The 27,528-nt window shown below is 41.6% G+C and overlaps 5 protein-coding genes, 1 long non-coding RNA gene and 1 pseudogene across 14 annotated transcripts; 6 read left to right on the top strand and 1 right to left on the bottom strand.

Moving 5' to 3' along the window:
- The first annotated feature begins 1,204 nt into the window (after nt 1-1,204).
- Nucleotides 1,205-3,138, top strand: LOC115748947 (annotated as a pseudogene).
- A 1,833-nt stretch (nt 3,139-4,971) lies between these two features.
- LOC125313766 lies at nt 4,972-15,621 on the top strand. Its single transcript, XR_007197347.1, has 3 exons — nt 4,972-4,981; nt 7,772-7,774; nt 15,207-15,621. It is a non-coding gene; the product is annotated as an uncharacterized LOC125313766 (long non-coding RNA).
- Nucleotides 5,104-8,243, top strand: LOC115748946 (GDSL esterase/lipase At5g42170-like). Of its 6 annotated transcripts, none has more exons than XM_048273856.1 (5): nt 5,104-5,622; nt 5,854-5,984; nt 6,076-6,189; nt 6,558-6,813; nt 6,983-8,243. In XM_048273856.1, exons 1-5 carry the CDS (start codon nt 5,358-5,360, stop codon nt 7,177-7,179), a joined length of 963 nt encoding a protein of 320 aa, XP_048129813.1. In that variant the 5' UTR covers nt 5,104-5,357; the 3' UTR covers nt 7,180-8,243. The 6 variants fall into 6 exon arrangements, with proteins under 6 accessions (XP_048129813.1, XP_048129811.1, XP_048129812.1 ...); XM_048273854.1 differs by having other exon boundaries at nt 5,107-5,598; nt 6,076-6,309; nt 6,983-8,241; XM_048273855.1 differs by having other exon boundaries at nt 5,108-5,622; nt 6,076-6,309; nt 7,082-8,240.
- Nucleotides 8,835-11,299, top strand: LOC115748945 (GDSL esterase/lipase At5g42170-like). The gene is made up of 5 exons (XM_030685614.2): nt 8,835-9,808; nt 9,956-10,086; nt 10,189-10,422; nt 10,674-10,929; nt 11,079-11,299. The coding sequence occupies exons 1-5, from the start codon at nt 9,544-9,546 to the stop codon at nt 11,273-11,275; spliced, it is 1,083 nt and encodes a 360-aa protein (XP_030541474.2). The 5' UTR covers nt 8,835-9,543; the 3' UTR covers nt 11,276-11,299.
- On the top strand, nt 12,051-14,761 carry LOC115748997. Its single transcript, XM_030685683.2, has 3 exons — nt 12,051-12,329; nt 13,069-13,539; nt 13,898-14,761. Exons 1-3 carry the CDS (start codon nt 12,219-12,221, stop codon nt 14,468-14,470), a joined length of 1,155 nt encoding a protein of 384 aa, XP_030541543.1. The 5' UTR covers nt 12,051-12,218; the 3' UTR covers nt 14,471-14,761.
- A 12-nt stretch (nt 15,622-15,633) lies between the features above and the next one.
- Nucleotides 15,634-17,999, top strand: LOC115748999 (ABSCISIC ACID-INSENSITIVE 5-like protein 3). 2 transcript variants are annotated; one of them, XM_048273859.1, is made up of 4 exons: nt 15,634-16,034; nt 16,100-16,709; nt 16,825-16,896; nt 17,911-17,999. In XM_048273859.1, exons 1-4 carry the CDS (start codon nt 15,934-15,936, stop codon nt 17,989-17,991), a joined length of 864 nt encoding a protein of 287 aa, XP_048129816.1. In that variant the 5' UTR covers nt 15,634-15,933; the 3' UTR covers nt 17,992-17,999. The 2 variants fall into 2 exon arrangements, with proteins under 2 accessions (XP_048129816.1, XP_030541545.1); XM_030685685.2 differs by having other exon boundaries at nt 15,635-16,709.
- A 1,116-nt stretch (nt 18,000-19,115) lies between these two features.
- Nucleotides 19,116-27,195, bottom strand: LOC115748996. Of its 3 annotated transcripts, none has more exons than XM_030685680.2 (13): nt 26,856-27,194; nt 26,568-26,655; nt 25,727-25,826; nt 25,580-25,653; nt 25,375-25,446; nt 24,240-24,317; nt 23,326-23,450; nt 23,059-23,131; nt 22,281-22,342; nt 21,824-22,204; nt 21,280-21,382; nt 20,345-20,575; nt 19,116-19,431 (listed from the first exon to the last, which is right to left on the bottom strand). In XM_030685680.2, exons 1-12 carry the CDS (start codon nt 26,933-26,935, stop codon nt 20,375-20,377), a joined length of 1,437 nt encoding a protein of 478 aa, XP_030541540.1. In that variant the 5' UTR covers nt 26,936-27,194; the 3' UTR covers nt 19,116-19,431; nt 20,345-20,374. The 3 variants fall into 3 exon arrangements, with proteins under 3 accessions (XP_030541540.1, XP_030541541.1, XP_048129810.1); XM_030685681.2 differs by having other exon boundaries at nt 19,116-19,358; XM_048273853.1 differs by lacking the exon at nt 19,116-19,431 and having other exon boundaries at nt 20,381-20,654; nt 26,856-27,195.
- Between the last annotated feature and the right edge of the window lie 333 nt (nt 27,196-27,528).

Raw genomic sequence — 27,528 nt, 5'->3', positions numbered from 1 at the left:
AGGATCAGCGGGTAATTCTCTAATCTTATCTGGAAATGCACGTGTTCTCATCGCAGCTGTTTATTTTTGGAGTATCCATCTTTTTAATGTATCTGATGGATTTTGTACCCGTTTTTGGCTCGTCGTTGGTTGAGCTTGTGTCTAGTGTTGACAGAAGAACCGTCTCTTTACAGGCTCCCAGTCAGATGGTCCTGGAAGGAGGATGAAGGAAGTTGCCTGTCCCCTATGCACTGTTCATTTGCAGGTTTGAGACCATTAACCAACAACAGCTCAGATATGTTACGTTGGTCCTATTGTTTAGTACTTCGATATTAAAGGGAGGGTGTTCTGGAATAATTGCAGGTCTAGCTTCCGACCTCTGGTTCCGAGACTATTGAATGCGGAGCGTGCCAGCATCCCTTCCTTGTGAGTGCTCACTAGTGCCACCCTGTTGGGCGACGAGGCTTCTGCTTTATAACTTTTGGTCAGTTGTTTTCCATACAAGAAAAAATGGATTCACACACCGTCTGAGGTTTTTCTTAGTGGTTGTGAGAGAGACACCGATGTCGATAAGCTGTGCTTTTCCTTTTTCTGTATGTACATTAGTGAAAAGTATCCATATGGTTGAGATTGGACAAAGTACTACGGGGAATGCTTGTGATTTGACTAGATGCCTATTCATTCTAGAGCGGGCACGCGGGCTCTTTCGAGTCAAGAAATTATGCCTGGAACGGTGATTCCGATCCTGGCCTCACTCCTTCCCACAAAAAAAGTCTATTTGGGCCTGTAAATGGTAATGCCTACCATAGTCTAACGAGAAAAGCCTGGTAGGCCTATGCATTATGCACAATGCACATGCATTTCTTGTTGTGAGAGAGCTGAATGGCATTCCTTGATACCAACACTCATCCATTATTGAATTTTCCCAAGCGCGGAACGCATGATCTTTTCGCTTCTGTTGCCCCACGAAACAGAAAACTTGCCAATATTTGCCTTCTGCATCTTTCTTCACATGGCTAACGGTATAATTGCTTTTATGTTCCTTAAAAATCTTTTTTCACTTCCTGTAGAATTAAGTTTCTGCTGCAGTAGCTTCTCAAGTTTTGCCCAACTGAGAACGTTTACTTATAAGAAGAGGGCCGGGCAACCGATGGAGCATACTCACTTGATTTTTCTGCCCCTCTTCTTTCTTTCAATTAATTTCCAGATACCTCGGCCGAATTCCATAAAAAAAGAAAGAAATGCTGACAATCTTGATGCAATCTATGTTTCTTGTCTCTCTAATCCTGATGATGCAAATCTTCACTCTGCAAGCCGCCGTGGTGGTGCCGAAAAATGCAACGATCACGGCTGTTTTCGCATTTGGTGACTCCATATTGGACACAGGCAACAACAACCACCTCATTACTCTGGCTAAGAGCAATTTTCCTCCATATGGAAGGGGTTTCATGGGCGGAGAACCAACCGGGAGGTTCAGCAATGGCAAGCTTATTTCGGATCTCTCCGGTAGCACCAAAAGAATTGCACTTCAATAACTTTGATTGGGATGAGCTTCATTTTTAAAGCTGTGATTTTTGTGTGTGATTCATCATTCTATCTTTTACTTTCACTATCAACGCTGATCATTATGATTCAAGCTTAAGCTGCTTCAATTTTCCTCATCCATCAGTTGAACAACTGGGGATCAAAGAACTGTTACCCCCATTTCTTGACCCCACCCTGCAACTTCAAGACCTCATCGGAGGAGTCAGCTTCGCCTCAGCCAGCACAGGATACGATCTTCTGACAGCGGAACTCACGGTATACAAATTTCCCTTCCTCGCATTGTGAAAACTAAGTTTCACCACACCATTTTCATCGACGCAGCTGATGGTTCCTCTCTCTTCTTGGTTGAAATCAGTTGTCCATACCGATGTCGGAACAATTATTACTCTTCGATGAGTACAAAAGGAAGCTGAAGAGCTTTGTAGGAGAGGAGTGAGTGGATTATATTGTCGCCAACGGCCTGTATATTGTGTGTGCAGGGAGCAACGAAATTGCAAATACCTACTTTCATACCCCGACCAGACGATTGGAATACAGCGTTTCTTCTTACACGGAATTTTTGGTGCGTTCGGCTTCATCCTTCTGGCAGGTACTTCAAATTTAATGAACCAGTGTGGCTGTTGATCATTCATGTAGCTATCCATGCCATTTATATGGGTTTGTCGTCCAACCTATCGGGAAACCAGGAGACCAATCATCTGTTCTCAACAAGCATGCAATTATCGAACTCATGAATGGCTCTCTGCGCATGTATAGTTTGTCTAACTGCACTAGAGCAGCTAGAATCCAAGACATGTTAATGTGCTCTAAGCCACCGCATGTTATTGCTCTAGGAACTACAAGCAAAGGGCGCTCGGAAAATTGGCGTCTTCGCCGTACCTCCCATCGGGTGCTTTCCCGCTCAGAGAACTCTGGCCGGTGGAATCAAGAGAAGATGTGCAGACGATTACAATCAAATGGTTCAACTGCTCAACTCGAAGTTATCATCAGAATTGCGTCACCTCAATAGAGCCTTTCCTCATGCCAGGATGTCCATTTTCAACACCTATGACTGTTTACTCGACATCATAAAGAATCCGAGAAGATATGGTAAGACTTGGTACAAAGGTATCCTTGTTTACAAATCAAATGTCAACCGATCAAAGCTTTTGGACATTGATGGCGGTTGCACACTGAATAACAACTATGTATTGGAGACAGAGGTCTCGAGCTCGATTTTCTCTCATTTCTCTGCTTTCCGATCTTGACAGGGCTCGAAATCTCAGACCGTGGGTGCTGCGGCTCGGGTCTAATAGAGACAGTGGTCTTGTGCGACCGGTGGGATTTTTTTACATGCTCAAATGTTTCAGGACATGTATTCTGGGACAGCTATCACCCAACAGAAAATGTCTACAAGATCATAGTCCAGAAGCTGCTGGCGAAGCTCCTGGTCGACCTGTACACATGGCGACGACGACGACGATTTTTTATTATGGTCCTCATACTAAGGACAATAATTAATTCTTGTACGTGGAAAAATATGTATAATTATACCCTTGATACAACCAACGCGGAATGACAGATGTTGGTTAAGTTCGAATACAGTACATCGAGTTATTTAAATGAGTTCAATACTGTGTTATGCACATACCATCATCTAGCATTGACTCAAAACTTCGAAAGAGAATCCACTGCGTTAATAGAAAAAACAAGCATACTGAAGTTTACTCACTAAAAAAGCTTCAAAAATAATTATGCAATTGTGAAACCTATTTATTGTATCCGATGATGCAAATTCCATAATAATTTTCATCCAAATTTATAATTATTGTGCAATTGCAGAACCCAATTATCATCTGGTTCTGTGGCTCTGATGCTTGAGTCGGAACTGGACGAGGATACAAGACTAGGTTCGTGGATGGCGATGAAAAGGTCAAATCCCTAACACGTAGAATGGAATGTGAACTTGTCTGATGCTTGAAATGATGAACTGGGGTTTGAGTCTCAGTGGGACAACTGAAGGTCGGTCCAGAAGGGATCAGTTTCAAGCCAAATCATATATTAAGTTCCATATAGGCAAGAAACTCAATCTTGCCCAGTGTTGTACGTATAATTGAGGCAAATGCCCGGTTAAATGCTCCTACGGTTCGGTCCAACTGGTCCTTTTAGTTCTGTACATGTGACAAGGCCAGCTTCCAATGCTTTTTAAGGATATGGTGTTAGCTTTCTTCAGTTATGTCGGCGGCAGATCATCTTCTTCCCTCTATCATATGCAGTGACTTAAATTATGACCACATAATATCGGATTGCCATGTTGGAGAAAAGGCTAGGAACTGAGCAAGTTGTCTAGTTTTGATGCTCTGTCAGAACTTGCAAGCTGGAACGCTGGAGAACTGCTTGTCATTAAGGTAAAACGAAAAGGCTATCGAATAGTTCGCCGGACCGATCATTATAGAAATAAACAAAAATTGATCCTAGTTAAATGGTGGCAGTTTACCTCAGCCGAACAAAAGGATGAAATGACTCTGATACCCATATCTCCTATGTGGTTACGACCGCTCAGAGGGAGCTTCGGTTTTGTGTGGATTTGCAAGAGCTGAATGTTACAAGCAAGAGACAATGCCACGTGATACAACTGATGTGTGATATATGTTGTCATCAATGCGACCAGTAAGCTGTAAGCACCTCATCTTGCTCGGTTTCTTATGCTTGTTGCAGCGGGGCTGCTAGTGTGAAGTTCCGGCTTCTGCTGAAACTGTCAAGTCTACAAAGAAATGCGAAAATCGAGATTTTCTATGCCATTTTCTTGTCAATGGAAAGAAGGAGATTGAGAAAATGTCCTCTTTAAACTAAATTAAACAAGCCTCAAAACATTTCCAATTTTCAAAGAGGAAAATACATCATGCTATCTGTACCTGTAACCAGATTAATCGTTTTAATGGGTCTTTTTTTCTGGAACTTCCACAGGCAACACAAGCATAACCTAACCTACTGAGTTCATCATGAATGTGACATGTTTTCATTGCCTTTTGTAGTCATGTTATTAGCTCAACCTCTGATAAGTACTCAGCATCTTGCAAAAGGTTTCTATACTTCCGGCGCTAATCTCACTATATTTCGGGTATCCAGCTGGGCTTTTGCTCTATCAAAGCATGCCACTAGTACCAGAATTAGCTCTCTGAGGATATTCTTCCTGGTAGTGAGTGAGACACCAATGACTATCTGCTATGCTTTCCCTTTCCCTGCATGGAACTTAGTGAAAAGCCAATTCTCTTCCGCCCCAGGGCATTCGGTTGGTCGAGATTGGGCAAAGCATAATAGGGAATGATTGTCTTTGACGGAATGCCTATTCATTCTAATATGAGCGCTCCGGCCCTTTTGAGTCAACGAGTTTATACCAGGAATGGCGATTCCAATCCTGGTCGCCAAACATGTTGGGAAAGCATTCGGGTCTGTAGCGACAATGCTCACAGAGAAAGTCTGAAAGGCCTCTTTCATGCACACTCCGTTGAGTGGGGATGACATTCCCTTGATACCAACACTAATCCTTCTTTGATCTTCCCAAACTCAAAAGGCATGATCTTTTGCCTTCTGTTGTCCCACGAAACAGAAAACTTGTGAGTATTGGCCGCTGTATCTTTCCCACGATTAACGTTTTAATTGCTTTTATGTTCCTTAAATCTTTTTCCAGTTCTCGCAGAATTAAGGTTGTCCTTCAATAGCGTCTTCAGTTTGTCCCCCTGAGAACATTTAACTTATAAAGAAGGGCCATGCAAATGAATCCAATGGAGCATGCTCAGTTCCTGTTTCATTTAACTTATTCCTAGCTACTTTGGCCTCATCCCATTGAAAAAATGGTCCAAATCTTGGTACAGTCTCTAATTCCTCTCTCTGTCTTCCTCATGATGAAAATCTGCACACCGCAAGCTGAGGTCGTGGTGCCAAAAAATGCAACAATCTCTGCCATTTTCATGTTCGGCGACTCCATAGTGGACACAGGCAACAACAACCACCTCGTTACTCTGGTTAAGAGTAATTTTCCTCCATATGGAAGGGATTTCATGGGAGGAAAACCAACCGGGAGGTTCAGCAACGGCAAGGTTCCCGCGGACCTCTTCGGTAGCACCAAAACAATTATACATCGTTAACTTCCATAACTTTCTGCACATTGCGATCCGACTGAGCTTTGTCTGTTTGTCCTTCTTCCAAGTCCTCTAAATTCTAAGGAATGAAGGACAACATACGATCCTTCTGTATTTGTGTGATTAATCATTCCGTGGTTTACTCTAACTTTGAAAACTTACAGTTATGATCTAACCTTAACCTGCTTTATTTTGTCTCATCCATCAGCGGAGAAACTGGGGATCAAAGAGCTGTTGCCCGCATTTCTGGACCCAAACCTGCAACTTCAAGACCTCATTGGAGGTGTCAACTTCGCCTCGGCCGGTGCAGGATTCGATCCTCTTACGTCGGAACTCGTGGTAAACAAATTTCCCTTCCTCGCATTAGGAAAACTACCTTTCACCGAACCATTGTCATCAACGCTGCTGATGGTTCCTCTCTTAAAATCAGCTCGCCATACCGATGTCGAAACAACTACAACTCTTTGATGAGTACAAAACAAAGCTGAAGAGCTTTGTAGGAGAGGAGAGAGCGGATTATATTGTCACCAACGGCCTGTATATTGTGAGTGCAGGGAGCGACGACATTGTGAATACGTATTTCCATACCCCAACCCGGATATTTGAGTACAGCGTTTCTTCTTACACGGAATTTTTGGTGCGTTCGGCTTCATCCTTCTTGCAGGTAATTCAAATTTAATGAACCAGTGTGGCTTTTGATCGTTCATATAACTATCCATGCCACTTATGTCGGTTTGTCGTCCCAATTATTTGGAAAGCAAGCAATCAACCACCTGCTCTCAACAAGATTTCGATTATCGAACTCATGGATAGCACTATGCCATACATTGTTTGTCGAGCTGCAATACAGATGCTAGAATCTCCAAAAGGACATGTTAATGTGCTATAACCCGTCACATGTAACCACTCCAGGAACTCCATGCAAAGGGTGCTCGGAGGATCAGCGTCTGCAGCTTGACTCCCCTCGGGTGCATACCCTCACAGAGAACTCTGGCCGGTGGAATCAAGAGAAGATGTGCAGAGGGTTACAATAAAATGGTTCAACTGTTCAATTCAGAGTTGTCATCCGAGTTGCGTCGCCTCAATGGAGCCTGCCCTCATGCCAGGATGGCCCTTCTCGATGTCTACGGCCTTGTATTCGACATGGTGAAGAATCCCAGAAAATATGGTAAGACTTGGTACAACGATGTCCCTGTGACAATTTACATACAAATCAATTAAAGCTTTTGGACATTAACGGAGGCTGCACACTGAATTTCAACTCGGTACAGGAGACAGGTCTTGAGCTCGATTTTCCCTCAGTGACGATAGATTTCTCTGCTTTCCCATCGTGACAGGTTTTGAAATCTCGGACCGAGGGTGCTGCGGTTCTGGTCTAATAGAGACAGGGTTTTTGTGCAACCGGTGGAATTTCTTGACATGCTTGAATGTCTCAGGATATGTGTTCTGGGACAGCTATCATCCCGCTGAAAATGTCTACAAGATCATGGTCCAGAAGAAGCTGGGGAAGCTCCTGATCGACCTATACTCGTGACGACGACAATGATCTTTTACTATTCTCTTCATATTGCGGACGAGGATTAATTCTTGTATGTTGAGGAACATATATAAGTATACTCTTTGATATGACGGACACGGAATGGTAGATAGACATCATCTTCATTTGTTGGTTATGTTCGAATACAAGTGATCATGTTTTATAAATGACTTCATTGCTACCTTATTTCACATACCACTCATCTAGCATTTGACTCAAAACTCCAGATCTATATAATAAAGGTCTGCTAAATATTTTAAACAAGAAACAAGCATACCGAATTTGGTCATGTATGAACCTTCAAAGTATCTATGTAATTATGTCACGAAATCCATTCATCATATCCAAAAATCCAAGCTCAATTCTATTTATCATCCAATTTGTGATTGGATGTCTTCTGGCTATACTGGAATTTGGGCACAGAGATATACTTCGCTTACGTCTTTGCACACCCATTTGATTGATTCTCTAACGGTCTTACCATTGAATCGCCGCCTCCTTTCAAAGCATCTAGTTTTAGTCTTTGGAAATGATACCATCTTAAGCGGGTTTTTATCATCTTATCTTACGGGCGCTCCAACTTTTCAAGGATGTCCGTTTTCGAGCTACATCAATTCTCAAGCAATCACATCCGCCAAACATCTTCAAATCGCTTCTGCATATTCTATACCTTGAAATACAAACATCCACCTCCCAGTGTGGCTGGTGTGATGATCTTTCCAGAGGGCAGTGCTACATACTTCACAAGATTTTGCACTTCATCATCCCTATTTTACTGTCCATTTCCATGGAAGATCTGAAAACCGCAGATGTCGACTCCCTTTTCTATCCAGGATCCTCCTTTATGAGGCTTGAATTAGCTATATAGAAACATCGTGCAGACCGAAATTGGCTAGCTTAGTTGTTTTATGCCGTCATATTCACCTTTGTTTTGGTTTTTTCTTGCAGGACTTGTGTTGGTCATTTGTGTCATCTTTGTAATGTATAAATTACGATTCGATGTGATACTACAGATCAAAACATGTCAAGCATGTCGTCTTCGGGTCGATCATAGTCGCCATATGCAATTGTCTCTCAGTAAATTCTTTTTCCATAGAAAAGCTCACCCTTTGAAATCGTATTCTATCGTGTTTTACCTGGCATTTTGTGTGCATTTGTTCTTATTCTTAATGAGAAGTAACCGTTAAAAGCAAGGAAGTTTAATCAAATTACTGGTTTACTAAGAGTATAGCATTCCCCTTGTTTGCCACAAAACTTACTCATGCTCCTTGGTTTTATCACTTTTTCGGCTCCAGATGAAGCAGTTTCAAAGTTCACAGCTTGTGGAATGGATTTTCGTTTGTAGTGTACGTGTTTTTTTATCATCACTTGTCTCTTCAGTGTTCTTCTGTATCCCTTTTCCCTCGCAGCTTTGGTTTTTTTCCGGAGTCAGCACCACTTCAGGAACCGTGGAGATACTCTTTGTTGCTTAGTTCTAGCTCCCGTTTTGCTTAGGCATTGCCCGTCACTTATCTTATAGTCATTGAGATCCGGGGATAAGTTTCAATGAAGTGGCTTAATTTTGTCAGTGCACAGTTCGATCATGTTCGTTTATGCTGCTGGTCAGGTGTTTCCCACACTGCAAAAATGAATTCATCATCGCACGCTGACCTGAGGTCTTTGTCCGTGGTTTTGAGCGGGACACCGATGACTATAAGCTATGCTGTTCCTTTTCTTGTATGGACATTAGTGAAAAGCCGATTCCCTTCCGCCCCAGGGCATTCAATTGGTCAAGATTGGATAAAGTATAATAGGGAATGCTTGTCATTCGATAGAACGCCTATTCATTCTAAAATGTTAGCACTCCAGCTCCTTTGAGTCGAGGAATCATGCGGGCAATGGCGATTCCAACATGGGACCGACTCCTTCCCACCAGACATGTCGGGAACGTATTTGGGTCTGCATAATGCACCCGAAAGTCTAACAGATAAAACCTGAAAGGCCTATACAATGCAAATGCACATTTTGTTGCGAGAGACGTGAATGGCATTCCCTTGATTACCAAAACTCGTCCATCATCAATTTTTCGGAAACTTTAAAAAGCATGATCTTTTCGGCTTCTGTTGTCCCATGAAACAGAAAACTTGCGAACATCTACCTCTGTATCCTTCACACGACTAACGTTTTAAGTGCTTTATGTTCCTCAAATCTCTGTCCACTTCTTGTTGAAGTTAGTTTCTCCTTCAATAGTGTCTCAAGTTTGCCCCACTGAGAACGTCAAACTTATAAGAAGGGCCATGCTGTAGCACCCATCGCAGCGCACATAGTTAATTTTTCTACCTTCCTGCTTCATACTTTGGCCTAATTCCATAAATAAGAACAATGTTCCCAATCTTGGCACAGTCTTTGATTCCTCTCTCTCTCTCCCTCCTAATGCAAATCTGCACACCGCAAGCCGAGGTTGTGGTGCTGCAAAATGCAACAGTCTCGGCCGTTTTCACGTTTGGTGACTCCATATTGGACACAGGCAACAACAACCACCTCATTACTCTGGTTAAGAGTAATTTTCCTCCATATGGAAGGCATTTCATGGGAGGAAAACCGACCGGGAGGTTCAGCAATGGCATGATTCCCTCGGATTTCTTTGGTAGTATCAAGATGATTATACTTCAATAACCTTCGTAACTTCCCGAATATTGCATTCTGATGAGCTTCGTTCCATGTTTTACTTTCACTTTGAAAACTTACCGCTATGATTTAAGCTTAGGCTGTCTTATTTTGTTTCATCCATAAGCACGACAACTGGGGATCAAAGAATTGTTGCCCGCATTTCTTGATCCGAACCTGCAACTTCAAGCCCTCATCGGAGGCATCAACTTTGCCTCGGCAGGTGCAGGATTCGATCCTCTGACGTCGGAACTCGTGGTAAACAAATTGCCCTTTCCGCACATCATGAAAACTACCTTTCACCAAACCATTGTCATCGACGCTGCTGATGGTTCCTCTCTTTTCTCGGGTTAAAATCAGTCTGTCATACCGATGTCGACACAATTACGACTCTTCGATGAGTACAAAACGAAGCTGAAGAGCTCTATAGGAGAGGAGAGAGCGGACTCTATTGTTGCCAACGGCCTGTATATTGTGTCTGCAGGGAGCAACGACATTGCCGCTACGTATTTGCATACCCCAACCCGGATATTTAACTACAGCATTCCTTCTTACACAGAACTTTTGGTGCGTTCGGCTTCATCCTTCTTGCAGGTACTTCAGATTCAAAATAAGCAGTGTGACTGTTGATCGTTCATGTAGCTGTCCATGCCATTTACATCGGTTTCTCGTCCGAATTATCGGGAAATCAAGAAACCAAACGCCTGTTCTTGACAAGCTTTCGATTATCAAACTCGCGAATGGCACGCTGTGCATACATAGTTTGTCGAGCTGCACTAAGAGAAGCTAGAATCTCCCAGAGGACATGCTAATGTGTTCCGACCCGTCACGTGTGACCACTCTAGGAACTACACATAAAGGGTGCTCGGAGGATCGGTGTCTTCAGCTTGAGTCCACTCGGGTGCACACCCTTGCAGAGAACTCTGGCCAGTGGAATCGAGAGAAGATGCGCAGAGGATGACAATCGAATGGCTCAACTGTTCAACTCGAAGTTATCATTGGAGCTGCATCGCCTCAACGGAGCCTTCCCTCATGCCAAGATGGCCCTTGTCGACGCCTACGGGCTTCTGCTCGACATTATGAAGAATCCGGCAGCATACGGTAAGACTTGGTACAAAGATGTCTTTGTACCAAGGACTAGATATGAACCGATCAAAGCTCTTGGACGGTAACCGCATCAGGGACCGAGATTTCCGAGCTCGATCTTCTCTCAAGTGACAATAGATTTCTCTGCTTTCCCGTCATGACAGGGTTTGAAATCTCGGACCGAGGGTGCTGCGGCTCGGGCCTAATAGAGACCGGGTTCATGTGCAGCCAGTGGGATTTCTTGACATGCTCGAACGCCTCAGGGCATGTGTTTTGGGACGCCTTTCATCCCACGGAGAATGCCTACAGGATTCTGGTCCAGGGTCTGCTGGGGAAGCTCCTGGTCGACCTATACTCATGAATCATGATGATGCCGACGGCGGCGTTGATCAAGAAACAAGCATGATGAATTCGCTCGTTAAGAACCCACAACGTTGTTTATGCGATAATGGCGCAAATCTGTTGATACCGTCCGAAAATTCAAATTCAATAATATTTATCATCCAATTTATTATTACTCAGAAGTAAATTATTATTTTGACGTATCTTTCCTTTATTGGATTAATATCACGAAAAATTTCAAACCGATACATATGTGCCAAATTTACCTTAAACTAATTTTTTTATCATCAAAAATCACAAGCCGATACACCCGAGACAAATTTACCTTTCGTTTTTTTTATTTTTGGGTAAGGAATTTACCTTTCGTTAGTTTCCATTAAATGTTACAATCATATTGCTAAGTTGAATGACATATGATAGCTAATGGATGTAGTAGTTCGGGATTTTTACCCTCCGTTTATCATAAGTTCAACTGTTTTGGATTGTTTTTATGGTATAACCCAATTTAACATAAAGTAACAAAAAGTAAATTTATTACATGTGTAACAATTAGGGATTTTTTGTGGTAAAAGATAGTTTTGGTAAATTTGTCACGTATATACTAATTTGGAGATTTTGATGGTAAAAAAATTAGTTAGTGGATAAATTTTTCATAAGTATATCAATTTAAAGTTTTTCGGTGTTTTTTTTTTATGGTCAACGGTAAAGTTTATTGCAATGAAACGAAACCAGGCTTTCATCGCAAAGCAAGTCTAAAACTAAAAGAACTGTAGAACGGCCCGACCGTTGGATCTGCTCGACATGCATTTGCAGGCCCGGTTCAACCGATCCGGTTCGCCAATTCCATCAGCTTCTCTTTCTCGTTGAGGAAGGGAAACCCGATACCCGCGAGATAGACGGAGACGGCGGGACTGCCCAGCTCAGTCTCTTCGAACGTCCAGCTCTCTGGCTTGGACAATCGCATGGAGCCGATCGCGTCATTCGTCGAATCGCTTCAAGGGTTGGCCAAATCGAGCCAGGAGTTCGTCTCCGGCGTCATTCGCCGCCGCGAAGGCTCCGCCCGTCGCCGTCCGGTACCTCCTTTTCTGTCGCTTCGTTTTGTCTTTATCCCATTTCCAGGTTTTTGCTACTTGTCGCCTGCGCTCAGTCCTGAACTTTTGTCTACTTCGCGAGAGGCCGATGACGATGCTAGAGCGTTAGTCGTTATTGATTAGACGTGGAGCAATGTTTGGTTTTTCTGTGTCTTTATGGAGAACTAGATATAACTTCGATATCATCTCAGTAGAACCATAAAGAAATAAGCAGCTAGTGAGAGAAGATCTGAACAGGTGACAGGAAAGACGCCCAATTCGAAATTCACATGCATTTTTATGTAACTTAATAGAATTCGATGAGTTGGATGAGATTTTATGTTGGTTAACTGTCGGACTAGAGTGGCAATGCAATTTCTACGATGAACACATGGTATACGATCAATCTGTCTGATTGATTGTTGCATTGACGGTTGACTTTTACCATCTGAGCTCTTTCATCGGTATCTTGCCCCCGTTCAGATAACAGAACAAATCTCGTAGCAAATGCTGCCCCAGATCTAAGGATTACCATCTCATTTTATACTTACGTGTAAATCCATGTACATAAATAGCTAGTCGTGCTTTATCAGATGTCCATGTCTGGGCTCTAACTTTTAATTAGATTTATTGTTCAAGTGGGTTGCTTTGTGGTTGTAACATCAATTGATATGTCGATTTCCTATGGAACAATAGGTTGTGTGATAGGGCTTCATTGTTCTTCCCATGATTTTATTCTCAGATTGAAATATTAAAGCGGTTGCAGAGGGAAGCATTTTCAGATATTATGAAACTGAGGGACAGACAAGACAAAGTCGAGCGCGTCCTATCTTTTTATAAGACTTCCAAGGATAGTCCATTTCAGGAAGCCAGTACCCATGTGAGGGGGGAGGTTGATGTTTTGGGAGGTCTTTTGAAGATTAATAATGTTGATCAGCAGGATTATGGTCCTTTCTCAGGAGCTGGAATTCGAACTGGAATTGACACGAAATTCACTTTCGAAACAACTGTCCGCGAGAAAGACGTGCTTGCGGCACAGTTTATTGCCAGTCAAAGGGGCAGAGAACATGCAGATGGTTTTCTAGAAAGCCCACCACTTTCCCTAGCAAAAGTGTTCTACAAGGCACATCTCAGTGATTGGTTTTCTGTGATGGCAGTCCCAGTTGGAGCTCAATGCAGAGATGTTGGTGTCATTTCAAGTTGTTTTCATCAGGTACAAGCTGATAATCAAATTTTCTCATGACTTTTGTTTGATATGTTATTGAATAAAACTAAGTGCAGAACAAAATTCCGATTACATGGCATTCATAGGAGATAATTAGGCAAGTAATTTCAGTACTAGGATCTAACCTGTGAAATAGATGTTTGAGAATAAACAGACCTTTTCCTCAATGACGCCATGTACTTTGCCCCTCTCTTTACCAGCGACTGTGTGACTTCTCTGCATAATGTATTTGCGTGATCACATCACCTTATTTCAACTTGAAATGCCTGTGTCAAGGAAATTTTCCCTAATCGGCTTCTTGTTCCCCCCTCAATATTCCAAGCAAGTAACATCTTCTATGTGGCAGGGAAAGGGTCTCACTGAATCTTCGTGCTCTGGACCTCCCCTGATAAATCATCACAGTGGCAGTGCCATCGGACTAACCGTAAGAAAATCAAATATCGCTGCTTCCTTCGGTCATTGTGTTTCTGGATTGCGGAGGCACATCGGTTCTCATGAAATTGAGCAGCTGTTTAGTACTTTCGGTCAAGTTGTGTGTCAAATTCCAGGGAAAACAGAACTCTCTCTTTTGGGAGTGAGCACAGAAGGTTACGCCTCATCTGGATCTGTCGCTCTGATGCTGGAGTCGGAGCTGGACGAGGATATTAGATTAGGAGCTTGGATGGAGATGAAAAGGTCGAATCCCAAACGCGTAGAATGGGCTGTCAGCTTGTCTAACGATTGCAATGATGAACCGGGCTGGGGTTTAAGTCTCGGTGGGACATCTGAAGGTCAGTCCAGGTGGGATCGGTTTCAGGCCGAAACTTATATAAAATTCAACGTAGGCAAGAAATTCAACCTGCGCCCTGGTATTTTACATGTAGTTGATGGGAATGCTAAATTAACAGCTTTTATGCTTCGGTCTAACTGGTCCTTTTAGTTTCTGTACATGTAACAGGGCCTAGTTCCAATTCTTTTTGAGGTAGGGTGTTAGCCTTAATCATTTATGGTGGTGGCAAATCATTTTCTTTCCTTTATCACATGTAATCACTTAGATTATGACCATATAATAGCAGATTGGCATGTTTGAGAAAAGGGTAGGAACTGAGGAAAGTTGTCCAGTTTTGATGCTCTGTCAGAACTTGCTAGCCGGAATGCTGCAGAACAGCTTGTCATTAAGGGTAAATGAAAAGGCTATCGAATAGCATACTGGACTGATCATGATTGAAAAGTTTGATCCGAGTTAAATGGTGACATTTTACCTCAACCGAACATAAAGATGAAAAACGAAGTGACTATGATACCCATCTCCCATGTGTTTACCATTCTCGGAGGGAAGAGTTGATTTCCTGGCATCTTCTAGGGACTCTTGCATTTGTAATTGGATGGTAAGTCAGTATGTATCAGTTTTAAAGTATCTCTATGTTGATCGGCTCGCTTCGTCAATTTGTCAAGCCCTCGTGCTACACAAATGTGACTAGTAAGCTGTGCGCACCTCATCTTGCTTGGTTTCTTATGCTTGTCGTAGTGGGGCTGCTTGTGCGAAGTTCTTATTTTGGCTGGAACTGTCGAGGCTTTCTATTCTTCGTGAAATCGAGAAAATGTCCTGTTTAAAATGATAGCCATGCCGACTAACATTACAAAACAAGCCTTAAACATTTCCAATTTCCACGGAGGAAGATATACAATACGAGATTAAATGCTTTCGCGGTCCCTGATTATGGAACTTCCAGTAGACGATAAAATCATAACCAATTGAGTCCATCATGAATACGACATATTCCCACTACCTTCTGTAGTCATATTATTAGCTCAAACTCTGATCAGTGCTCTGCGTTTTTCAAAAGGTTTCTATACTTCCGGCACTAATCTCACATTCTCAATATATTCGGGTGTCTAGTTGGGCTTTCCACTACCAGAAATAACTGTCAACGTACTCAGACTATTTATTCCTGGAGAGAGAGAGAGAGAGAGAGAGGTAGGTGGAGTGATCTGAAGAGGTGCTGTTGGGGTCCTGAGAGACCCTTCATTGTATCCCTACAATGTAGCATGAAAATCAGCATTTGCTGTTAAGATGAGAACCTTCTCTCTTTAACCGAACTGTTTCTTCGATCATTTTGGCGGCTCGCATTTCGCTCCGCGTAATCTTCTTCATTGACCCCCTCTAAGTCCGCGTGCTCCCGTGTTCATACAGTCATTTAAACCATTCTTGAAGTTATCGGTTTTCTTATCTCCGTCTGCTTGAGCACTCTACATCACAGTCAAAATCTGCTTCGCCGGGGTTTATGTCAGCTCATTCGTTGAGCAATGCAAATTCGATGTTTCATGGTTTGCTTGCAATGACGTTTCATTGACAGCTCAATCCTTGATGAACTTTTCGGCCTCTGTGTTGTTCATATATGGATGACAAAAGCATGCCTTCTGCAATTAAACCTCACGGGACACGTTTTCTTCCGTTTGGTAGAGAAGAATCTCTCTCCACTCTCACCTTTGGTGATGTTCATAGGCAGATGGGGAATCTTGGCAAACCTTTTAACGGCATGACCTTAAACGAATTACCTAGAGTTACACCAGCAGAGGAAGGCCTTCAGCTGCAGAATCCAAATTCGGCCCCTTCTGTCTTCCTCGGAAACTTCAACCTGAATGAGACGCTGAATAAGAAACCAGAGGAAGATGTTTGGGGTGAGATTGTGGATACTGAGCAAGTCGGTTCTGTAAATAACCAGACCCTTAATCAAGAGATAACTCTTGGAGAAACCACGCTCGAGAATTTTCTCGTCGGTGCCGGTGTCATCAACTTGGATGTTCAAGAAAATCCCATCAGTCAGGAACCTGTTCAGGTAATTGATCCCATGATGGTGGTTTCGCAGCCGATGGACTGGGTGCAACTTCACATGGCTTCAGTCCAACAGCAGCAGCCATTGGTAGTGCTTAATTCGAATTTCAATGTTTCGAGTTCTACGTATGAAAACCAAGGTTTTGAAACGGGTTACGCAGAGAGCCAAACATCTCTGCCCATTACAGCGCCAGCCATATCTGCGACATCACCTGATTCTCAGGGATCTAGTGAAAAGAAGTGTAGATACCCAGATGAGGTCATGGATAAGACCGTGGAGAGGAGGCAAAAGAGGATGATCAAGAATCGCGAGTCAGCCGCCAGATCAAGGGCAAGGAAACAGGTTAACCGCGTGATTCAAGCTGATGGTTGTTTGTGACCTGTTGAGATCTTCTACTAGCTAACTTCAAAGTTGTGTTTTTAATCTTCTGAGCTGCATTCTTCTTGTGTTGATAAAGGCCTACACCAACCATTTGGAACATCAAGTTCTTCGCTTGAGGAAAACAAATAACTGGCTCAGGAAGCAGAAGGTATAATTTTTGCTGTACTTATCGACAGAACAGAAGATAAATAACCTCTTGACCTCTTTTGGCATGACATTATGTGAAACAGAGTTTAGAAGTTCATCCTTCATGTGACATGAATATTGCACTTTGTTCTTTATTTAACTTAGTGTCTGAGTAGATCATGGAGTTATTTCGGAAAGTAGAGAACGAGTACATTCTTCATGGCATTTCTTATCATGGATCACAGCTTTGTTTACCTATCGCCGTTCATCTATTCTATTGCATCTGTTTCTCTCGCATACTGATGCGTTGACTATTGTGGAATCAGAGGGATAGGACCAGTTAGATTTATCAAACTTACCTGTTTAGAGTCTGAGATTGTCCATGAAAGAATTTCTGGACCAAATCCCATTCGGGCAGAACTCAACGGGTCATCTTGGGATTTTGAAACGGTTTCTTTGCGCCGTAAGACTCCGACTATGGTCTCTGAAGTAGGTGCATTTGGTTTCCAACATGAACTCTGTAAACATTTCTCTCCTCTTAGGCTGAGGTAGTCGAGGATTCAACCGTCCTTAAGTTGGTCATCACTCATGAGAAGTCTGTCTAGATTGCTACTTGATCACCCTGAAATTTGGTCCTGGTTTGATATCTAGATAGAGATACCTATTAGCTGTCCAATTCCATCAGGGATTTTTCTTGCGTAGTGTTTATCTGGTAGCAAGGATTTTCCTTTACATTGCGGATGTTCATCGTCTTTGCCTTTTCTGCCTCACACTTGCGCCTGAATTCCCGTGGCACAAGCGGAAAAGAGCCAAACTAGACAACAAGAATTGCACTCTAAGCAGCAGCTCTCATATCGGATTCAACATGTAGTGCTACATTTTTTGCGATTTTTGTGATTTGGAGGGAAACTCGTCTTGTTATCACACTTGCATTCCTTCGAATCTCGTTGGTCCATGCTTGAAGGATTCCGTTTTCGTACTCAAAATCACTGAAAACGTATGTTGTTACTTATTCTGAAAGTTTTATCTTGCGTAGGAACTGGAGTTGCTCTTTTGCTCGGGTTCAAGCTCCATGCCCAAGTACCAACTGCGGCGCACCAGCTCATCTCTCTTCTAGTATATACATAAATAAAAAAAAAAGAAATATGCGATTTTTTATTCTTTATTGTTTCGATCTACTTGACTCATAAGATTGGTTTTCCGGAAACTTCGCCCATTAAATTTTGGAAAGAACTCTTCAACCAGTTTTTGCTGCTATTGTGGAAGAAGACATACCAATAATAGCAACACTTTAAATGAAACGGACAGGAAAAGTGCTTTTCTATCGGTCCCAACCTGCTGGCTTTTCGTGTTGTTGCTCTTACTTCACAAGCATCTAATGCCCAGAATGGATTTTCTGCTGGGGAAAGACATACAGACGTCTCTGTACCTAGGCAAGTGAAATATTGGGCATATGTCAGGCACATTTACCACGCCATCAAATTCCAAAAGCGGAAGGTATGTTCTGCAATTTTTGCGAAAGCCCCAAGCAGGCATATGGTAATCCAGGAAAGGCTTTTTTGTAGCCTGAGCATATTAGAAGTGAGAAATCAAATTCAACTACTGATTATCAGTCAAGCTCGAGATAACAGCGAGAGGTGCAGCATTAAGGTTACAATACAGTGGCTCCTAAATGAACTCATCACAGCTATCAGAATTCCTAATTCTCAGGCGCGAAGATTCCTAGGAAAACATTATAACAACTCCTGTTCTTGAAATGCCATTAGGAATGACTGCATTTCTCGTTCGATAGCTGTGGTAGACATTTGCGATCCATCCATGGTTCTCTTAAGTTTTCCCTCAGGCAGGTTAACTTAAGTGGTAAGAGGGAAATAGGTCCATTCGCATTCCAGGCTCCAGGCCCCCACAACAGATCCATCGAGTATAACAGTTACAGGCGCTCCTCATCTTAAGAGATTTGGAGGCGTAGATATGGATTCTGTTAGGGAGAGAGATCAGACAGACCTGTGCAAAAGATTATGATATCCAGCACAAAGTGCCATTGCCTCAATCATCACATTAGCGCCAAACCGCACATAAATTCCCAAGGAACTTTGTTTTTGCAGGCTCGCTGCAGAAGGGCACGATCCTTACACAGATCCACCAAAGAATGAGGATAGCTTGCTTCATGGCATCATGACTTCAGACTAAATGAGGATGGGAAGAATTGCCAGGAACAAAAGTGAAATTCTTTTTCTTCAATTTAGTCCTTCCTGCAGGGAATGTACATCTTCAAGGTGTAGTCTAGTTGGTATCTGCCAAAGTCATAACATGGCCTGACAGACGAGAACAAACTCTACAACCAAATTAGCGACTAAAGACAGCCCTTTTCTATATACATGTCAACACCTAATCCCCATCCCGACATATTTACAACAGCAATGCTCCTTCCCTGCCTTGAGCAAGTAACTTTTTTGAATACCCTCTCTTCGACGAACCTGCCAACTGCAAAGAGAAGATCCCAAAACCCTTATAAGAGAGCAGCAGAGCTAGGTCTGACAGAAACAAGAAAAGAAATCTGCGTACAACAACCAAGATTTTTCAGAAGCTGCAGTAGCTTATAACAATGCAACAAATGACTTTACAATATACTCATTTGAGATTTTTATCCTTTTCCACGGGGTTTTCTTTGAATCCATCAACTGATGCACAAATCTGATTGCAAAAGGTCAGAAGTTCTCACGGATTGAAGAATCGACAAAGAAACCTGGAAAAGTCACATCTGTAATTTACAACAAAAGTCAAGATTTTTCATTTTGCCAAGATGAAGGGTTTTAGTCAGCAATGTATCTTTAGTGCATCCTAAGAAACTCTGACTATATGATTCGGGGCCTGAACTGAAACTTGGGAAAATGCAGAATATGACCAAAGTATTTCGATAAACTGCAAAAACACATATCCCCAAGTAAAATTCTGTTTTGAAACTCAAAAAGTTCTTATAGATGAAAGCCACACAAAACGCCTACTAAGCCCTAAAAGGGATGCAGAAGGGAAATCAGAACTTCTGAACTAAATAGCTCTTAGCACAAACAAAAAGCTCAGGGACATGCTTTCGGCTTCTATTTCAGGGATTTACTTATTGGCTTTTCACTGGGTTCCAGTGCCAACAGCTTCAAATTAAATTCCAAGCAAGAACTCAGTGTGAAAAGCCCTCGTAAACAAGGTAAAAGTTCCGCATAGATTTCTGACAAGTGGCACCATAGCATTGATTCTACATAAATACAAGGGCACTGAGAGTGCTGATCACTGCAAACATCATGGAGTAAGCAACAAAGATGACAGCCAAATACCAAGGCTTAACTTGTGGGAATTTACAGGGGTCAAAGCTCTTGCCAACTTCCACTTTGCAATGCATTATAGAAAGAACGACAGGTCCCTTTCTACATCATTTAAGAAATTGGCAAAAACAGTGCGCTAGTATGCTAACTTACACAAAGTAGGAAGGTTGTTCGGTCGCCAAATCATTTCTTTGGGACATCAATAAACATTGCTCGGGTCCAATGTTCGACATCCTCATTTTGCGATGGCGGCGGAGGAAAAGTAGGATGCTCCACTAAATCCCATCCATCAATAAGAAACTCGTTCTTTCCTATCTCTGATAAATCAGTAGCATAAAGAAAGCTGGCAGCTGAATTCGGAAGATTGGCATCGCCAATGTTTTTCTGCATGGCACGGCAAGCTCATCAAAACCAAAGGTGTGAACCAACATAGATTATGTAAAAGGAATCTCATCTTTGGAAGCTGTCCTCCAAACATAAAAGAAAAGAGAAGACATACTGGTAATATCAGTTTTAAGCACAAAACCATGAATTTATACGAGAACCTCATACTATTTCACCCGAAAGAAGGGTCAAATGATATCTTAACAACAGTTGTAATACACAGAATAAACCTCTACCTTAGAAATCGACTGTGTTGCATATGATGGCATGCAATTCACATTCAGTCTCTATCTTTTTGCGCATGCCACTCACTTTGGAGCATCCACTAATTCGGAAGGGGGAGAGTATATTGAAAAGACAGTTCTTTTATATCATATTACTATTAGATAAGTATTAGTTTGTGATACAAATGGCCAAAGTTGAAAATTGATGATGACAATCGCCCATCATCTTAATGCACCCAAAAGAAGGGGGGAGTGACAGCATAATTAGTAAACCTGTCTTACATAGCACAATGAAAGCAATCTAAGTACCAAATCTCAATATCATCTGAGGATATGCCAGTTTTAATTCCATGTGAGCAAAGGTCGAATGCAAATGGATCAAAATTCAGTAAGACAAGTCAGCTAAAAATACTCAAATAATGTAAGGAACTATAAAAATATGAAAAAATTGTGAAGATCTAGATATAATCTCACTCATACCACAACAGGAAGTGCATGTGCACTTTCCAATAAAGTGCTTGATGCGATAGCTGAGTTCACGTTCCACACAGACTTATTTAACTGTTGAACTTGCTTACTTGATCTGCAAATCGATGAAGATATAAAAGTGAGACAGAATGTAATATGTGTATCACCGGTATATTAACAAAAACTATTAAGTTTGCATAATGCCCGATATGCAGAATGCCGCAATGCAGAATAACTTGTAAACTATAAAACCTGACTTCAAAGTCATGAAGTCCTCGAGGCTTTGGCACAAACTCCAAGTTACAAGTCAACTTTAAAAGCGAAGCTTTTATGTTCCTGACAAACATATCCACTGCTCATCTTTTTGAACAAATATACCTACTATTGTCATCATCTCATCTTGTTCAACATGGTCATTACTGAAGAAACAAGTGATCTAACTCTCGCATATCCATACAAGTACACACTTAGAAAGAGGGACAAACTAACTCAAAGACAGACTGCAAACAAAGTCTCTACTTTCTTCAGTGTGCTAAAAGATAATAAAAGTGTGTACCTGGAACAAGCCATTTTCAGAGAAAATACAGAGCGAACTTCCTTCGAAGAAGAGAGTATGCTCAATAATCTAGCAAATGCCTCGAAAGTAGATGCCTCAGAAGGGACATCTAAACAGAGAGAATTGTAGCAGTATGTTGTGATGCATGCCACACTTTTCTTCAAAAGGGATATTCCTCTCTGCAAATCCTTGTGTGTTTCAACAGAATGAGGAGAAGCAGAAGAATAATTAAAACTGCCACTTCTACAAGAATCAAGCTGTGGCTTTCTCTCTGACTCCATTGAAGCAACACCGAAATTGCTAGAGCTTCTGTCTGACCACGAATTTTCTCCACTAGTTGAACAATAGTTTTGGCGTGGTATGAAAAGGGGATATTCATTGCTGCAAGGCATACAAAATTTTCAGACAAGCAAGCTTGAGCACCCAAGTTGTCGAGTGTGATTGCACAAGAATTTACCTCCGAGAAGATGGACGAGCATCCCAATAAGAATCTCGTTGCCAAATTCGAGAGCAAGAACCCTATTATACACAAGGGACAAATAACAGTCAATCAACATAGAGAGTTTATTCTTAGCTAAAAGGAACATTCTTAATTAAGAGATAGAGTAATCCATTTTCCAATAAGATGAGTGAAAATTGTTCGGAACAGTTAATAATGAAATAGAGTATTGCACTATTAAAGAAATACAACTCCAATTTCCATTCAAAGTCAAGACATACTGTATCGTGAGATCCAGGGGTGGCCCTAAAATTGACATTGACTCAGCATTACGTAAAACAAAGGTAAGCCCACAAATACAGATAATGTTCAAAAAAGAATACCAGCATTGAACACTAAAGCAAAGGTAAGTAATACAGTTAGCATGTTCATTTAAGCCTTTGCAAAATTAATGCTGATGCATATCTTCACAAATGAATTGGAAAGATAAACAAGTATTATTTTTGAATTCACAGCTGCCTGTCAGTTCAAGGGTGAGAGTCCAATTAATGGGTAACCATCAGAAAGAGCAGCACACACTTTTTTACGTTCTTTTTTCGTGCCTATTTATGTGCCAGTGTTTGGTTAGGAGTCGTAATTTATTTTGTATCACATTCACGGATCTTGCATATAAGAAAATTATTTTTGCTATAGGCCGAATGCCGAAAGGAAAGAACCAAAACAAAGAAGTTGAGAGAATCACAAATAAAACTCAGTGAAAGAGTTCACAGTGTTTAAATCATAAAATTGTCCTCACCGCAAAACCTGAGTTGTGAAGTGCTGGCGCAGCCAATATCTGGACAACAATATTAAGAAGTTGAACCATGTATCTGTTACGCAACATAGCAATTAGAATGTTAGTACAGAGAAACTCAAGTTGCTGAGAAACAAAACACTATCAAGGAAGGACTGCACTAATCCTTGAAAAACTGAAAGACAAACTCTGCCTGAAAGAGGCTAAAAGGAAAAGGTGAACTAGAACAGGAGAATCTTTGCAAGTTTTTTGTCATATCCACAAAATTACCCCAACGAAGCACCAAGCTCCTCCGAAGGAACAGAGTGGGGATCTAGTCCTCTAGGTAAACGTGCATTGCAAATTTGATCAAATTGACCAACGGATCCATCTTTCCTTTCCCCATCCACATTCACCTGAGGCATTCATTAAATGAACCAATCTATAAGATAATAGTTGTGCAACAAAAAACAAAGTTCAAGTTTTTCATAGTTTTTTCCAGGAATATACTTATCGCAACAATTACGCCAGCACCAGTATGAACCACCAAAGGAAATCTATATAGCTCATTTCTCACAAAACATATGCAACAAGCAGTGCACTTCATAAGAAAATCTTCAAGAGTATTAACCGAAAGTTATTGTTTGTGCCCATTAACAGTCGGATTCAGAAATACTAAGCCCAAGATTAGATATTTAGTTGATGCCATTCTTAATTCAAAGTCAGCTGAAGCCCCATGAGAGTCAGATAGCAATCTTCAGGATCATTTGCTATACGGAGCAATGACAAACTCAAAATATTTAGAGCTCAGAGAAGCAAGCCAAACACTCTAAATAGAAGCAGCTACCCAGCAATGTTCTTTTCAGGTACAATCATTATTCCTGTCCACGTTCTGAGATGCAGCTTTGCCTAATAGTCAGTCCAATTGACAGTGATCGTCATGCATGTGACTTCAGTTGGTGAATTCTCAAGTCTTAAAAATTTTATGCGATTATTTCTCATTCAGATACACCACGATGCGCATAATTTCATACACAAACTCTGTTTATCAAAGACATAAACACACTTTACTAGCTGTTTCTCAACCTTTTCACACAAGGGAGGGGGAAAAGGGCCTTCATAGAGAATAACAACAATATGGTGCATTATCAATGCTCGCAGCTCCTAATTACTCATTAGCAAGCACTTATTATTTAAGATCTTACTCGACGTTGGGGGAACAATTTGCATATCTGTTTTATGACCACAGACTGTTTATGAAGGCGCTCTGAGGTAATAGCCATCTGCAAATGAGAAGACAGAATTTGTTAAAACACCAAGCTTAAACAGCCCAGAAAGCATACCAGAATTTAGATCAAGAAGTACAATTCAAGACTGAAAACTCTACTCTAGAGATACATGGCCGCCTATGCTAATTAAAAAAAAAAAACTATAACGTCCATCAAACATTTATAAACAGTCTCCAATGACACAAAAAAGCTTGTTTGTGCACAGACACGAGTCAAAGAGAAGTAGTGCATCTGTGATGTCAAAGACTAAGGCCCTGTTTGGTTCAACATTTGGCCAAGAGACTTTGAGAAAATGCAAATACCTTTGGGCTAAAGGCCCTTTTCAAAATGCAAGTAGTGTTGAGTAAAGTGTATTTTAAAAACACATTTAGAAAGCAACTTTGACATAAATGTTGTTTGGTGAAAAATGAACTTTGTAAAATATTTTTTCTTTCCGAAAAAAAGGCGCCGGCAACCAGCAGCGGCGGCGACCGGCAGCGACTGGCAGCAGCAGCGGCCGGCGACCGGCACCAGCTGCGGCCGGCGACCGGCAGCAGCTGCGGCCGGCGACCGGCGGCGGCGGCAAGCGAAGGTGACAAAATTAAAATAATAAAAAAATTAGTTGCATTTCACAAAAGTCCTTTAGCCCAAAGTACCCGTAGAGGTACTTTGAGCTAAAGGATTTTGGAGAGCATTTGAGATGCAATTGCATCTCCCAAAGTAAATGTACTTTGGGCTAAAGGACTTTGGAGAGCATTTGAGATGCAATTGCATCTCCCCAAAGTGAGCCAAAAAATAAACCAAACACCATTTGCATTTGGCCAAGGGACTTTAGAACCCCAATACTCATTTGCAATGCTGAACTAAACAGGGCCTAAAAGATCAATCAACTACAGAAAGCCAAGAATAGAAAGCTGAAAGATGCCAAAGGAGTCACCACGCATTTAATATGTCATAGGGAACAGCGAAAGTAAATTTAAAACGAAATTATCAATATAACCCCACTCCAACAGAGCAATTAAAAAATATCACAAAATATCTAAAATAAGAGGTGGTAGGATGAATTTCTCACAAGTCCCAAGGTCTGTGTGCATATTAGGTTAGGATAGAACTTCTCCAGTTGTTCCACACGATTCCTATCCAACTGCATAGAAAAGCCAAAAACTGACTACTTATGGTGTAATAGAAACACAATTTGCTTGTTACTGAACGTGAAAAAGAACACTACCAAAGTAAATCCAGGAATAAAAACATAAACTCAGGAAACTTGGTTGCACCTTGGATAGTGCAGAATCCAGTACCCCATACTTTGCCTTCAATTCGTTTGACAGTCTCTCAACCTTAGCCTTCCCTGCAAGTAATCCGTCAGTCTCACAGATTAGGAAGATTACAGATCCAAATCTAATACACTGCACTCAAATTACCTTGAACGAGTTGTTCTTTCTTGCGACAAAGCTTTTCCCTCAACTTTGCAAGTTTCTCATTCTGGGTCACTCTCCAATTAAATTGATCATCTGCCTTGCCCTGATGAACAGAACAAACATCAGATTGACTGTAACAGCCATGCAATCTTACAAGTACTGAGCTGTTGCCAGCATTACCAAAAATGGAAAGAACACTAAAAACACAAATATGACATAGAAGAGCATGATGGGTCAAATTCCACTGTGAACTGTATAAGTTGTGAAGGCAACCTCTGAAGGGGGACTGCATCCATGATGAACTGAACAAACATCAGATGAATTAAATCATGCGTGCCAACTGGCAATTCATCTGCTGGTACCATAACTATCAATCAACGGCAATGATCTCAAGGTGCCCCTACCCGCTACATAATTATCAATAAACTGGCTAAGTAGCCAGTAAGATTAACAACATTTATCAACCTCAACTTAATGAAGTGCGGGGCCTGTGACAGGCCAGAACTACATAGTGTTTACATAACCATTGTTATTTGGCACTCCACTGGCATCGCTGGCAGAGACCAAGCATGCTACCAATGTCAAGAATGCCATTTTAGAAAAGGGCAGCGGAGACTAGTAAAAGACAAAAAATCCTAGATAGCTTAGGACTCGGGAATTAATGGGGTCGTGACAAGACTATTCTACCTAAAGAGCTAAATCAGCATCAATTAAAGAAAGACAGAAGAGCAAAAAAAAAAAAAAAATTCAAGCCCTTGCTCCTACTTGCTTTATTCCTCTTGTTTTCTGGAAGCATACACGAATGAACAAGGGAATGAAGTTTCTTCATACGAGAGATACAAACCTTTGCCACGAGCACTTCGCTCAATCTCGAATATAGGTCGTCCCGACGGCTTTTAAGTGATTTCAGACCATTGTTGTACTCATTCAGCCTGCGCATAAAGACAAAGCACCGCTATGATTCGCATATCCAGTGAATTCACAGCTAGATAACCAACCATCAGTGGCAAATTTAGGCTCTACACCGACAATTTTCTAAAGGAGAAAATAATTTAAAGGGAGAAGCCTATCCAAATACTAGGACAAACCCCTTGAACACGAAATCATCCTCCATGAACAGGATTCGAGATACCTGTAGTTGACGCATGCCGTGCAAATAGAAGCGAGATTCAAATTTTCACAGATGGCGCAGGTGCTGGGCCTCCGGGTCATCGTCTAAAGTCGCCGTTTGATGAATCGCACTCGAAGAACAGCCCCAAACCGGAACCCGCAGGAATCAGCTGCTGAAGGATCGTCTCCGTCTCCGATCAAAGAGACGATTCAAGGAACAGAGCCCGATCCCAACGAAACCCGATCGATTTCGAATATGCAGTCCAGGACACAGAGACGATCCGGAGCACTTGTGAGGCTATGACCATCGAACATTGGACAATCACGGGCAGCACTTTTCTCTTTTGCTTGTGAGGTTTTATTTGATTGCTTTTGCGTTAATTTATCGATCCTTTATCTTCTCCAGCCCTACCCAGCTCATTCGCAGGAGGGAAAATAACATAATTTGTCCGTGAACTTTGTTTGTTAACTTGGTCTTTAAATTTTTGGACTCGTATATCATATCGCGTGGAGGGCAAGAGGAAACAATCAAATTAAAAATCATCAGATCGGATCGGATCGGATCGGATAAAATCGGTTTCAAGTTCCATAAAATTAGAACTTCCGATTTCGATCAGGTTCTCAATTCTACGGGAAAAGGGATCGCTCGAACCGAACCGATTATTTTTTTTATTTTTTTGTTTATTTTTTAAATT

This window comes from Rhodamnia argentea, chromosome 2 (genome assembly GCF_020921035.1).
Source record: "Rhodamnia argentea isolate NSW1041297 chromosome 2, ASM2092103v1, whole genome shotgun sequence".
NCBI lineage: Eukaryota > Viridiplantae > Streptophyta > Magnoliopsida > Myrtales > Myrtaceae > Rhodamnia > Rhodamnia argentea.
The sequence above is the reverse complement of the archived record's forward strand: the minus strand, read 5'-3'. Positions and strand labels throughout refer to the sequence as shown.

Coding starts and splice junctions, on each gene's coding strand:
- LOC115748946 (XM_030685615.2), top strand. CDS start 5,358: ATGGTCCAAATCTTGGTACAGTCTCTAATTCCTCTCTCTGTCTTCCTC. Junction 5,985..6,075: donor CTCTTACGTCGGAACTCGTG/GTAAACAAATTT, acceptor TCTTAAAATCAG/CTCGCCATACCGATGTCGAA. Junction 6,310..6,557: donor CGGCTTCATCCTTCTTGCAG/GTAATTCAAATT, acceptor TAACCACTCCAG/GAACTCCATGCAAAGGGTGC.
- LOC115748945 (XM_030685614.2), top strand. CDS start 9,544: ATGTTCCCAATCTTGGCACAGTCTTTGATTCCTCTCTCTCTCTCCCTC. Junction 9,809..9,955: donor GATTCCCTCGGATTTCTTTG/GTAGTATCAAGA, acceptor TTCATCCATAAG/CACGACAACTGGGGATCAAA. Junction 10,930..11,078: donor GAAGAATCCGGCAGCATACG/GTAAGACTTGGT, acceptor CCGTCATGACAG/GGTTTGAAATCTCGGACCGA.
- LOC115748997 (XM_030685683.2), top strand. CDS start 12,219: ATGGAGCCGATCGCGTCATTCGTCGAATCGCTTCAAGGGTTGGCCAAA. Junction 12,330..13,068: donor GCTCCGCCCGTCGCCGTCCG/GTACCTCCTTTT, acceptor TTTTATTCTCAG/ATTGAAATATTAAAGCGGTT. Junction 13,540..13,897: donor TTTCAAGTTGTTTTCATCAG/GTACAAGCTGAT, acceptor TCTATGTGGCAG/GGAAAGGGTCTCACTGAATC.
- LOC115748996 (XM_030685680.2), bottom strand. CDS start 26,935: ATGACCCGGAGGCCCAGCACCTGCGCCATCTGTGAAAATTTGAATCTC. Junction 25,654..25,726: donor GAAAGAACAACTCGTTCAAG/GTAATTTGAGTG, acceptor GATTACTTGCAG/GGAAGGCTAAGGTTGAGAGA. Junction 25,447..25,579: donor TGGATTCTGCACTATCCAAG/GTGCAACCAAGT, acceptor TTTTCTATGCAG/TTGGATAGGAATCGTGTGGA.
- LOC115748999 (XM_030685685.2), top strand. CDS start 15,930: ATGGATGACAAAAGCATGCCTTCTGCAATTAAACCTCACGGGACACGT. Junction 16,710..16,824: donor GATCAAGGGCAAGGAAACAG/GTTAACCGCGTG, acceptor GTGTTGATAAAG/GCCTACACCAACCATTTGGA. Junction 16,897..17,910: donor ACTGGCTCAGGAAGCAGAAG/GTATAATTTTTG, acceptor TATCTTGCGTAG/GAACTGGAGTTGCTCTTTTG.